We start from the raw sequence: 13,784 nt of genomic DNA, 5'->3' as shown, positions 1-13,784 counted from the left end.
TTTTTTGGAGACGGAGCAAACAGCGGGACGTGCACCACCTCCTTCCCAGAAAGCGTCGGGTTGGGTCACATGTCCCTTGTCGGCTGCCGACTTGCGGAAGTCAGTCATCTCTCTCCCCGGCTCGAACGAGAGCTTGCCACCGTTTACAGGAGTCTTGTCTGCATCCTGCAGAGCTTCCGGATGATTTATTCCGAGGTAGGTGCAAGGTACAAGATGCGTTATTTTCAATTTATCTGCAATTATTTCCCCGGCACCTACCTCGTTGCAGTCTTCTTCCATAGGCTTCTCCCGCTCTGTGTGGTCGCTCCTATGCTCCTCCCGAGCGTCGGCCATTACGAAAAGAGCTTCTCCGCTGGCGCTGCTGCTCTGCTTGCCTCTTTTCTTCCTCATACGGACTTGGTGAACTTTGGGTTTTTGTGAAGTTGCTGCGTGTCTGGACGTTGTCCTCTTAGGGTTCTGTCCACAGTAAAATTTTTCTTTAAATACAGGTCCTCTGCCAAAATCGACGGCCAGAGAATCCTACCGACTACGCCACTGTAAATGATTAGAGGTCTCCGTGACCCCTTGAACCCTCAGATCAGACGTCAGACACCAGATAAAAGTCCAATTATTATTTATTATATAATAATAATGTGCACCAAGCACCCTCCTCTCCACAGTACTCAATAATAATAACAACAATAATCAATAAACAATAATCCTCCACACTCCCAGACACTTTGCCACCCTTCCTCCCAGCTCAGCTCACTGTACTGGGCTTCCCAGAGTCCTTTTATACACCCTGACCCAGAGGTGTTCCCATTCAACAGTCCACAGTTCCTTTTCCCTTCCGGGTCAGGGTAAACAGTCCTTTTCTTCAACCCGGGAGCACATCGTTTCTTCCTGTCATGTGACCGTGACGTACTCCCGGGTTATAGGGCACATGCGAGCCTACGAGCCCCCCTACAGCGACGCCTGGTGGCCCCCAAGGTATCCAGCAGGGCTGTGTATAAAAACTACATAGTCCATGAGGCCCTGCTGGAACTCGGGGCATGTCCACGCTGCTGGGAGAGCTCCTCCTGGCGGCCTGGGGGTGAGGGCCAGAGTAGAAAGCCGGCAATCCTTCACACATGACAAAGTTGATTTATTGCAGTAATTCCATTCAAAAAGTGAAACTTGTATATTAGATTCATTCATTACACACAGACTGATGTTTAATCAAATGTTTATTTCTTTTAATTTTGATGATTATAACTGACAACTAATGAAAATCCCAAATTCAGTATCTCGGAAAATTAGAATATCAATTAAGACCAATGCAAAAAAAGGATTTTTTAATCAACATTAAAAGAAATAAACATTTGAAATACATCAGTCTGTGTGTAATGAATGAATCTAATATACAAGTTTCACTTTTTGAATGGAATTACTGAAATAAATCAACTTTGTCATTATATTCTAATTTTATGACCAGCACCTGTATATATTACTGAATGTGTTGTTAAATATTCTGAGTTCCATTTTTGCAGCCGAAGATCACTATTAAAGTGGATACACTTAATGCCACCTTCCAGCCAGCAAAGATTGGCAATCCCAATGGGCTGCAGCTTACTTTTTTGAAGGACTTCAGGACACGAAACATCTTCATATACCACGAGAGTAGCAAGGTAAGTGAATGACTGATGAGAAGAAACTTTGTAACACCCTCTTGACGTTTCTCCCCCCATGTGCGAGTGTTACTCCCATCTGTTTTCCCATCTTTCCTCTGCAGGAGATCGTGGATTGGTTCAATGCCATTCGGGCCGTACAGCTCCACTACCTTCAGGTGGCTTTTCCAGGAAGCAGCAATGTGGATGTGAGTAGATGTTAAGCCTGTGAAGATGAATAAATCAAACAAAATATCTTGGAGCAATAGATTTTAAACTCTGAGTGATCTTTTTAGTTGTTCGAATTCTCAGGAAATGTTGATACAAGTAGCAAAAAGCTAATTTTTCCAACATATACCAAAACATGGCATGTGTTTATGACAGCTGTATAATTATTTCTTATACGTATCATGTCATTTTCTAACCCACTTAATCCAGACCAGGGGCGTACTTTTCTGTCTTTTTAATTTTCTCCCTTCTTAGTCATTCTGGTGTGTGTTCAGATCATACTGTGTGTGTATGCCTACTGATTTATCTGCAGTATTTATGTATTTATTTAAAGAGCTTCTCTAACAAGCCAAATTTCCACCAGGGGACAAATAAAGATCTATCTGTCTAAGAGTCCCAGGACATGCTGACATGTAGTGCCCAGCTGTGGGCTACTTTAGTGTTCATTTAGATTAGAGTACATAAACTTTATTACTCCCATGTTTGAAGATCAAATGCATGCAGCAGCAGAAGAATAAAAACAACAACAACAACATTTGCTTATACAGCATAAAACCAGGATACAGACTCACAGGACAGATAATACATAATGCATAATAATGATAATTATAGATAACACTGGTCTACAAAAAATATTTTTTGTTTGCTACTGGGAACTTCAGAGCAGCTCTTTATTAAGTTTTTTACACTGATTTCATATATGAAATCAGAATTAAGCTAGCACGTCAGGTTTTTGAAAAACACATCATTGGCGTTTTGACACTTTTGAATATCAATATAATATATCAAGACGATATCTGGAGTTTGGACTGTTCCACCAAAATTGTTTTAATGTGTTTATTCTGAAAACAAACCAGAAGACGATACCAGAGACACGTTAAAATATATTTATGTCAATTTACCTCAATATAAAAGTGAGGTCAGCATGCAAGAACCGACAGTAGTTACCCATCATGCTCAGAGTGAATTTTCCCCGATATCAGTTTTCCATCACCTTTATATCATGATAAAATCTTTCCCCATACTCATCTCTGACATCGCTTAGATTTGGTGGAAAAAAGTCGAGATGAGAATGTAAAAAATTCATCTTCAGTGACATTCTGGCTCCCGTCAGCTGATATACTTTCAGCATATTCTCCACAAGCTCAGCATAATTCTCAGCACTGTGACTGTCAAGAACATTCTGGACAACCTGCACGAATGAGGGTGCTGATTCAGTGAGCTTCAGTTTCCTTTTGAACTCATCGTCAAGCATCAGTTCACGGGCCAACAAAACCACCTTCCTTCATTTTGGCTTCACTTTTGTCAAGACCAAACGTATTTCTTAAATTCTGAAACACATCGCCTTTACTGTCCAGTCACCCTAGTTTTCCAAGACCTGAAACATCAGAACTAAAAAATGGGACGTGGTGGATGAAAACGGTTTTCAGATTTGGAGTTAGCAAGTGAAATTTGTTAAAGTACAGATGAAAGAATCCCAGTAGCAAAATGCTTGTTGACCAGTGTAATAATAGATAATCCAGCAGCATGTATTGAATTAGTGAAGCCTGTGAAAACTAACACAATGATACCTGATTTTTTGTGCAGTTTGTCAGTGATGGTTTCTCTGGGTGTTCTGCTCCACTGACACCACTAGGACTTGTGCAGCAGGTTACTTGCTCTTATTATAAGTGAACATGGAGGGTACATGGAAGTGCCCTGTGATAAACTGGCATTCCATCCTGGGTTAGCGCCTGCTTTGCCACCAGCGTTGATCAATTATTACAATCTTCCTAGTTCTAGGGTGTTGTACCGTGTTAGCCATTATGAATGTAATGAGAAGTCAAGCAAAACTTTGACAAAAAGTGACATTTGTAATGGAGTTCTATTTTTTTATTTTAGTTGATACCAAAACTGACAAGAAACTTCCTGAAAGAAGGCTACATGGAAAAGACAGGCCCAAGGGTAAAGAATTTCTCTGTTTCACAGTGTATCAGCTAACCTTCAAGGTGGAGTGGACTGAAATTGAAACGTGATGTGTTTAGACACAAAGCTGGACCATCAACCTTGTCATCTCCCTTCCATTTTATTTCACAGAAATTCATCAGTCAAACTTTATTTTGGGTCGTTTTTTTCATTTTTTAAAAGTTTGATCGTAATGATTTAATACAGGGAACTGAAATTCCATGGGATGACATTCACCGAAGTAGTAATGAAGCTGCCCAGAATAGTCAAGCCTTCATATCCACGGCACACACCTGGGCTTCTACTGCAAGCGTGAAATAAGAGAATAAAATAAGCAGACTAAACAAAGGGGTATATGGTCTAAACACTGGTCTGTTTTTAACAATACTGCACTTTATTAAACAAACATCTACAGTACAGTATATCCAAGGCAACTTACAAAAGTAAATCGTAATACTTATAAGTAGCAAGCAACAGAGAACAGAATATAAAAGTGCAGCACAGTACAAAAGTACAATGGTTGTTGCCAAGATTGTTTGAAAAACAAACTAAAAACAGTCTAAACCTACAAACTAGTAAATAAAGGGGTTTAGAGACAGTTAGAGTAATGTTTATGAATAAACTCACCACATATGTCGCCTTTTATTTTGACAGCAAACTGAAGGCTTCAAGAAAAGGTGGTTCACTTTGGATCACAGACGTCTGATGTACTTCAAGGACCCACTTGTGAGTTTCTTTTTACAAATATTCCATTAATACTTACATACACACACATATATATGTATATAAATATTTTGGACGCTAAGGGTCGCTGTTGCCCCGTGAAACCCACCAGACAGACGTCCAAGACATACTTGTAAAAAGCACCAAGAAGAATTTTAATATTTTTCTTCAAATACAGTGCACAAAGCACCACACTCGCCACAATTCTCCAATAATAATACAATAAACAATAATCACAATAAGCCTCCACTCCTCCCAGCAGCTCCGTCACTCTACCACCCAACTCCGGTTCTCTTTGCTGGGTCTTCAGCAGTCCTTTAAATAGTCCATGACCCGGAAGTGTTACTTCTCTTCTTCCGGGTCAAATGCCACATCCTCCATCCTCAAGTATCCCAGAAGTACTGTGGGCTTCCGTCCTCATAACTCCGAAGTATTCCTGGTTTTAGTAACAGTAGGAGTCCCCAGGTTCTTTGTGAGCTCCCCCCTGGCGGCACCCACGGCACCCAACAGGGCTGAGAAAATGGACTCCATGTCCCAGGATGCCCTGAGGGAATCCAGGGAACCATTGCCATCCAGGGACGCTGCCACCTAGCGTCCTGGGGGGTGGCAGTGCCCTGAAAAGGCTGCCTTCTTCCAGTCTTCTTTTTCAGGGACGTCCCGGCCGGACTGGACCGCCGGCCGTTCCTCACAATATATATACAGTATATATATATATATCCATCCATCCATCCATTTTCCCACCCGCTGAATCCAAACACAGGGTCACAGGGGTCTGCCGGAGCCAATCCCAGCCAACACAGGGCACAAGGCAGGAACCAATCCTGGGCAGGGTGCCAACCCACCGCAGGACACACACAAACACACCCACACACCAAGCACACACTAGGGCCAATTTAGAATCGCCAATCCACCTAACCTGCATGTCTTTGGACTGTGGGAGGAAACCGGAGCACCCGGAGGAAACCCACGCAGACACAGGGAGAACATGCAAACTCCACGCAGGGAGGACCTGGGAAGCGAACCCAGGTCTCCAGGTCTCCCAACTGCGAGGCAGCAGCGCTACCCACTGCACCACCGTGCTGCCCTATATATATATATATATATATATATATATGTTCATTGCATTTGTAGTCTGAGTCCCGACCTGAATTGCGTGGGTGGTTACCTACCAGGTAACGCTTATGGTTGGTCTGCCATTCGGCAAACATCCGCCACGGTGCCCTCTTTCAGTTGCAAGAAGCAGATCATGGAATGTTGCATAGTTTACTGTCAAATAATGCAAAGAGTACACAACACGTGCTTCGCCATCATTTGGGCTCATCAAGCATACACACTCTACTGCTCCCCTCTCGGGGAATCGAACCTTGGACATCAGCATCAGAGACGAAGTCCCTTTACGCTGCGCCACGGCGTGTGGTTCGTTTATATACATATACATATATACATATACATATATACAAGGTATATATATACATTTCATATACATATATATATATATATATAGAGAGAGAGAGAGAGATAGAGAGAGAGAGGTAAATATTGGGAACACCAGCCTGGTCATCCCTGCTTTAATAAAGTCATAACATAAAAAAAAAAAGGCGGGGGCACTTGTGGCCCCCTACTCATCCCTTGTCTCTAATTGGCTATCTCTCTCACCCCTCACTACCCAACAGCTAATGTATGGTGCACGTACTGGTGAAAAAAATGGCTGCCATCACACCATCCAGGTGGGTGCTACACATTAGGGGTGGCTGAAGTGGCTCCCCGCTCTCTAGGAAAAGCGCTATATAAATGTAAAGATTGTACTTTACAAGTGGCACCTGGGCAAGCCCACCTGAAGGATGGCCATGGGTGTGATGACTCTCACAGAGCAGCAAGGATGTTTTTGTTTTGCTTTGATTTGCTTTGTTTGTTCTGTCTGTATTTATTTTGTAGTTTCTTCTTTTGTTAATTTGTATATTTTTGGATCTCTTGGTATTATTGTAGATGCAGTGTGTGCCCTCTCCTGTTATATATTCAAAATGCATTTATTTCCCATTTGTTTTACAGGATGCTTTTGCCAAGGGTGAAGTGTTTATCGGCCATAAGGACCTTGGTTACAGTGTGAAGGCAGGCCTACCTCAGGGGACTCATGCCAACCATGTCTGGCACTATGGCATCACAATAACCACCCCAGACAGAAGCTTCCTTTTCACATGTGAGTCAGAAAGCGAACAGAAGGACTGGATCACCAACTTCAACCGAGTCATTCAACAGCCGATGTCTCCGCAGGAATATGCCAGTAAGTACAAATCAGGATTTATCCTCTCCCACGTACCCTGGATGGTGGTGGGGGATGAGTGCAGAAGAATCGAATCTGCACAGTATTGTGAAATAACATTTTATAAAAGTCAAGAAATAGGAGCCAAAATTAGGCGTAGTGAGTGAAATGCCACCTTTAGTCATGAGCTACACTTTATCTTTACCGTAATTAAAATGAGAAGGGTTCCACCAATCGGTGCCATTTTAAACATCAATTTATTTCAGATGAATCTTATTTACCAGACTATTTGTGTTACCCGTTTATGATGGTCTGAAGTCTAAATGATCAAATTGGACCTCAACGTTAATGCCATGCAATGCACAAGTCTCTGTTATATGCCATTTAGTACGGGATTTGTTAATGCAGTGTTAATGTTTGTGATGCTGTAACGATATCCACTCAGATACGCTGAAATGGGCCAATCGCTACCGCTTCCTAATTTTAAGGTGGGTGATAAACAGGATAGGCCAATATCGCCCCCTACAGTGCCCTGCCGTACATCCCCTTTTGAAATGTTCAGCTCAAACCAAATGAGTAAAAAAAAAAACAGCTATAAGGCAACATCTGTAAGCAAGGAGAAGTATCTCTCTATTATATAAAAAAATCCTGCGATGAGACGAAACTTTTTGAAAGATATTTTTCAAGTCCTGCGAGTCAAGACTTTGGCCATGAGATGTTTTCAAGTCAAGTCCCCCTCTCAACCATATTGAACCACACACACGGTATTCTCACCTCTCATTCGTGTGAATGCTTTTCACAGACACGGTTGTTGCTCTCTAAGCTCAGCATTTTAATGTTTTCCTCACTTTAAGTTCCCAATTAAAGAAGACTTATTACGTCCAAATCTTATTGAAGAATTTCATCATGAAGGGTTATCAACAGAAGACATGAGTACACAGAGAGCACAGAGAAACAATGAAGTCAAATGAATTAACGTGAAAATTGTCCATTGGTTACACGGCAAATTGGTTAAATATGTATCAATAGACTATGCTGAAACAGTTGGTGGTCATGGTGCGTAAGATGAAAACAAGAATATCTACAACGTTAACAACGTCTGGTCTTCCACCGCACGAATTACTGTTGAAAGAAGGATGTATCCAAGAAAAGTGATGTAGTACATCTTCAGGGGATAACATTACACAACAACAAAGGAGATCTTGATATGCCATTCGTATTAAAACGTTTACAGTCTCCTGTTAGAACAGCTTTTGCAAAGACAATTAACACATCTCAGAGTCAAACATTTGAAAAAGTCGTTTTATTTAATAGAGAGAAAGAAACGAAATTCAATCACGGGCTGTTGTGATGTGAGATTTTGCATATAAGTTGTTAAAAATTTTGTAGGTCTTTATTTGTAATTTAGGCAAAGCAATGTAATGTTAGTGTTATATTAGTGAGAAGCATTCATGTTTACCTCCATACACACACACCTTAAGGAATGGGTCTCTTTGAATTTTACGACAGAGTTGGTGGGAAGTGCCTTAAACAAGTTTGGTTAATGTTTCTCTGAAGTCTCTCAGTCAACCTCCATAGGAACGTCAGGCAGCCTAACTGCCAAGCTGCACCTTAACATATGGTTTTGGGGGGTGGCAGGTGTGAAGATGTTTTCTGTTCCCCAACTGGTCTGAAGTATGGATGTTTGGAACTGGCTTGTATCAGAAGTCTTTAAGTACTATGACGCCCTATTGGCTCTAGGGGTTGGACAGAGAATCTATAAATTTGCTCACTCCCTCACTCTCTTTCTAACAAACCAAACTGATGTATGAACTGAAAAGGACAACACAATGAAGAGCACAGCTCGGCAGCCATATTGAGACAGGCATGCGGCCTGTTCTAAAGAAAGCTGACCACCAGTGATGCCTTAACTAGAGACATTTTTAAACAAGTCTATGTGCCGCCTGAAACTACACATCACTATTTACAAGGTTGTATGGTTGCCAATATTCAAATGTACTTTGCTTATTTTTATTATTTATGAATATTATCAATAATACATTGTTTAAATTGTAACTTAATTCCTGCTTGTCTTTTACTACGCCTACTTGCCTGAGATTATTGATGTAAAAGGAAATGTGGGGAGAAGTTATATACTATAATACCTTATAAACAATCTCAAGTCTGTGAGATCTGAGGCAATCTGACAAAGGCTACATATTAATAATACAAAAGGGGAAAGTAGAGTAAAATATTACTCTACCAAGACAAAACACGGGCAGTTATACATTGTGTTGTCACGATGAAAGTCCAAACAGAGAATCAAAATTCAATGTGATATTGACGAAAATTTAATTCAAAAAAAATTTTTTTCCTTAAATTTATGGTAAAAGTGTACGTTTAAAAAGTTTTTGCGTGTTAATTTTAAGCGAAACAGAACAAAATCGTATTACGCAACGAATACCTGTATAGTAAACATAATTTTACGTTTTACTATTTTTTAATAAGGTTAATTACTTGCTCTAATGTAAAATAGTTAGTAAATTGTACAGGTGCTGGTCATAAAATTAGAATATCATGACAAAGTTGATTTATTTCAGTGATTCCATTCAAAAAGTGAAACTTGTATATTAGTTTCATTCATTACACACAGACTGATGTATTTCAAATGTTTATTTCTTTTAATGTTGATGATTATAACTGACAACTAATGAAAGTCCCAAATTCAGTATCTCGGAAAATTAGAATATTGTGAAAAGGTTCAATATTGAAGACACCTGGTGCCACACTCTAATCAGCTAATTAACTCAAAACACCTGCAAAAGCTTTAAATGGTCTCTCAGTCTAGTTCTGTAGGCTACACAATCATGGGGAAGACTGCTGACTTGACAGTTGTCCAGAAGACGACCATTGACACCTTGCACAAGGAGGGCAAGACACAAAAGGTCATTGCTAAAGAGGCTGGCTGTTCACAGAGCTCTGTGTCCAAGCACATTAATAGAGAGGCGAAGGGAAGGACAAGATGTGGTAGAAAAAAGTGTACAAGCAATAGGGATAACCGCACCCTGGAGAGGATTGTGAAACAAAACCCATTCAAAAATGTGGGGGAGATTCACAAAGAGTGGACTGCAGCTGGAGTCAGTGCTTCAAGAACCACCAGGCACAGACGTGTGCAAGACATGGGATTCAGCTGTCGCATTCCTTGTGTCAAGCCACTCTTGAACAAGAGACAGCGTCGGAAGCGTCTCGCCTTTGGACTGCTGCTGAGTGGTCCAAAGTTATGTTCTCTGATGAAAGTAAATTTTGTATTTCCTTTGGAAATCAAGGTCCCAGAGTCTGGAGGAAGAGAGGAGAGGCACAGAATCCACGTTGCGTGAGGTCCAGTGTAAAGTTTCCACAGTCAGTGATGGTTTGGGGTGCCATGTTATCTGCTGGTGTTGGTCCATTGTGTTTTCTGAGGTCCAAGGTCAACACAGCCGTCTACCAGGAAGTTTTAGAGCACTTCATGCTTCCTGCTGCTGACGAACTTTATGGAGATGCAGATTTCATTTTCCAACAGGACCTGGCACCTGCACACAGTGCCAAAGCTACCAGTACCTGGTTTAAGGACCATGGTATCCCTGTTCTTGATTGGCCAGCAAACTCGCCTGAACTTAACCCCATAGAAAATCTATGGGGTATTGCGAAGAGGAAGATGCAATACGCCAGACCCAACAATTCAGAAGAGCTGAAGGCCACTATCAGAGCAACATGGGCTCTCATAACACCTGAGCAGTGCCACAGACTGATCGACTCCATGCCACGCCGCATTGCTGCAGTAATCCAGGCCAAAGGAGCCCCAACTAAATATTGAGTGCTGTACATGCTCAGACTTTTCATGTTCATACCTTTCAGTTGGCCAACATTTCTAAAAATCCTTTTTTTGCATTGGTCTTAATTGATTTTCTAATTTTCCGAGATACTGAATTTGAAATACATCAGTCTGTGTGTAATGAATGAATCTAATATACAAGTTTCACTTTTTGAATGGAATTACTAAAATGAATCAACTTTGTCATGATATTCTAATTTTATGACCAGCACCTGTACATCTGCATTCCCATACGCAAGCTGCAGAACCGCAAAGAGGCTAGCGTGTAGTGCAGGCATGGGGGTTGGCGAGCGAAGTGGGCAGAGGGCAAAGCCCCCTAGTATTATAAAAAAAAAGAGGGTCAAGAAGATGATAAACAGTCACAATTCCTTTCCTCCTCCCTACCAACCCAAAATAACCAAAATACGTGCAAATAAAAAGAATATACAGTGGAAAAAACACCCACCTTCTGAAGGTCGCACACAAGTCCAACGTTCCAGCCAACTTTTAACAGCAGGTGAATGAAGTGTAGAATGCCGACCGACAAAGTGTAAGTAAATCCACTTAAATGAAAGTCTGCAATGTGCACTTTAATCACGTTGTCTGAATTGTTTGATTTGTAATTTTAAGCTGTGGAGCAGAGGGGTAACTCGTGTCTTTGTCCCACACATTATGGAGAGCACTGTAAGTAAGAATTAGGTTTGTGAAACTGGTTGGTTTTTATGGCGCTGAACATGAGAAGCCATGCTGTACACTAATGTCAAATCTTTCTAGGATGCTTTACATATTTATATAAATGTGTTTTGTCCTTGATGCATATTAAAGAAATAAATATTGTCTCCTCTTGTTTCTTTTGCTATAGTGGAAGCCCTCTTCAAACACAAACCCTGAGGACAAAGAAATAAAAAAAAATAAATAAAAGCATCAGCCGTTCCAGGAAATGAAACTTGATCTCTCCCAGAAATAATGAGCTTATTAACCGTTCTGTGGAGGTGCTCTGTTTCTTATTTTTATTTTTGTCCCTTCTATATGAATGCCTACTTCCCCTGTGCCACTTCATTGTCTGTGTCCCCTGTTCTTCATTTTCATTCTTTCGATTGTAGTTTACCCTTGAATGATAAAGCTTTCTGCAAGTGTCCATCTCTGCTCATCTCTTCCAATAGTTTGCTCTTTCATTATATCGTCTTCTGTCTATGACAATCCCATAGCGTGCCCCACATCTTGTTACCTTGAACTTCAGTTTATTCTTCCTTTAGATAAAGTCTGTGTATTTATTCAGCTGTTTCACTCATCCATCCTACCCCCAACTTTCAAATGCAGTTATGGCGTTGTGGGGCTTGGGGTCTATCCTGATAGCATCAGAGTTAGCCTTTCATAGCTCTTTACGTAGTGAGTAGTACAACAAGGTGCTTCATGACGTGAGAGAGATGAGCGCATACAACTGGATGGCGTGACATGAGATTTTTTTTTTCCATGGATCTTTTTAATAATATTTGCTGTTATCCAATGTTGCTCACCATAGATCCCTGTTATATCAGAAAATGTCATTTGATCTTGATTTATTATGCTTTTTATAATCCCATAGGGCAGGGTGTCCAGCTCCGGTCCTGGTAGGCCACAACAGCTGCAGGTTTTCATTCTAACCCTTTTCCTAATCAGCAAGTAGTTTTCACTGCTAATTAACCCCTTTTCCCTTCATTTTAGTAGCCCTGTTTTTAAGGATTCAGTCCTCTGAATTGATTTGTTCTTTTATTAAATGACAGCCAAACAGAAATGAGACGTGAAACGAGCCAACAGATGACCAGCTAAACTGGAACTTCAAACTCCAGTCAATTTCACTCTAAACTGTTTCTTAATGAGAAGCCAATTCTTGCTGCTAATTAAAGCTGTTATTGAATATCAGGACTTGTTGCTGCTCTCATTCTGCCACAGCAGACTGTTGAGTTTCTTTTTTTTTTTAAGACCACCGTCAAGATGTTTTGGTGACTTGAGCGACCCAACATGACCAAGACCTTCACCTTTCTTTATTTTCAGGTGAGCTGGTCTTGTTTTGTGTCTCATTATTGTTTAGCTGCTCATTGAGGAAAAAGAAAGAACTAAGGGGTCGGAGTCACGTCAATTAAAACGAAGGCAAAACAAGTTAATCAGCAGCCAAAACAGCTCACTAATTTAGAAGATTGTTAGAATGAAAACTTGCAGCCACTGCGGCCCACCAGGACCGGAGTCTGACATCCCTGCTGTAATGGAAATTGTCTTTTCGCATAACCTTTGGGGGTCAGAGGGAAAGGCTGGCCATTGTAATTCTGCATGAAAACATGAGATGATTCCAAATTTTCCTTTCCTATCACCACAAACTACACGGGTGAGTAGTATATTACAGCATACTATTTTTCGGTGGAGTGTTCCTTGAAACTTGAATTGTACAACATAAAATCTGATATACAAGTGAAGCTGTCTATGCCAAATACCCCCGGCTGCCATTTTTCACCCCCTTCTTCAGTTTCGTTCTGAGAATATGTCACCAACACTTTGCACACCAACACATATGCTGCTGTTTTATGTCATATTACAAAGTGCGCCCCTCCAGGATACGAGTTTGACAGCCTTGTGGCAGCAAGCCCATGGGGTGGTGGGCCGCCAGTTGACTTATGTCTCCAGGACTATGGTGGTATATGAATTTAATTGTTGTAACTGACGGTGGACCCCCCAGAGGTTTGGTTTTTTTTTTTTCTACAGATGCTGCGGGCTGGAGTTTTTGTTTTCCTCTCTTCTTGTCAACTGGCCAACAATTATATTCATGGACGGATATTATTAGCTTCCAATTACGTTAACTAGTTTGGCTTTCTTTAACTGTGTGTTTAAACAAATCTGTACGTTTATGCGTATGCATTATATAATGTCTCACATGTGTACACCAAAATAAACTGAATTAAACTGAAAGTTCTTTTTGGATATACTTTATTAATCCCCAATGGGAAATTGTCTTTTCGCATGATCTTTGGGGGGTCAGAGCACAGGGTCAGCCATTGTACAGCACCCCTGGAGCAATTTTAAGGTTAAACACTTTGCTTAAGAGCCCAACAGATTAGGATCCTTCTGGTAGGAATGGGATTTGAACCAACAACCTTTCAAATATGAGGGCAGATCATTAGCCTCAGTATGAACGCAACTAGCC

General features: G+C 41.0%; 1 protein-coding gene across 1 annotated transcript in view; it reads left to right on the top strand.

Moving 5' to 3' along the window:
• The window catches only part of zgc:92360 (uncharacterized protein LOC436988 homolog), a 73,502-nt gene extending 59,953 nt beyond the window's left edge, over positions 1-13,549 (top strand). The window contains exons 6-11 of the mRNA XM_028815233.2: positions 1,509-1,646; positions 1,751-1,834; positions 3,735-3,797; positions 4,452-4,523; positions 6,570-6,801; positions 11,472-13,549. Coding sequence (XP_028671066.1) covers positions 1,509-1,646; positions 1,751-1,834; positions 3,735-3,797; positions 4,452-4,523; positions 6,570-6,801; positions 11,472-11,500 — 618 coding nt within the window. The 3' untranslated portion in view covers positions 11,501-13,549. The remainder of the gene's footprint in view (positions 1-1,508; positions 1,647-1,750; positions 1,835-3,734; positions 3,798-4,451; positions 4,524-6,569; positions 6,802-11,471) is intronic.
• The last annotated feature ends 235 nt before the right edge of the window (positions 13,550-13,784 follow it).

This window comes from Erpetoichthys calabaricus, chromosome 12 (assembly GCF_900747795.2).
Source record: "Erpetoichthys calabaricus chromosome 12, fErpCal1.3, whole genome shotgun sequence".
Lineage (NCBI taxonomy): Eukaryota > Metazoa > Chordata > Cladistia > Polypteriformes > Polypteridae > Erpetoichthys > Erpetoichthys calabaricus.
Note: the sequence above shows the minus strand (reverse complement) of the source record. Positions and strands in the feature narration are given on the sequence as shown.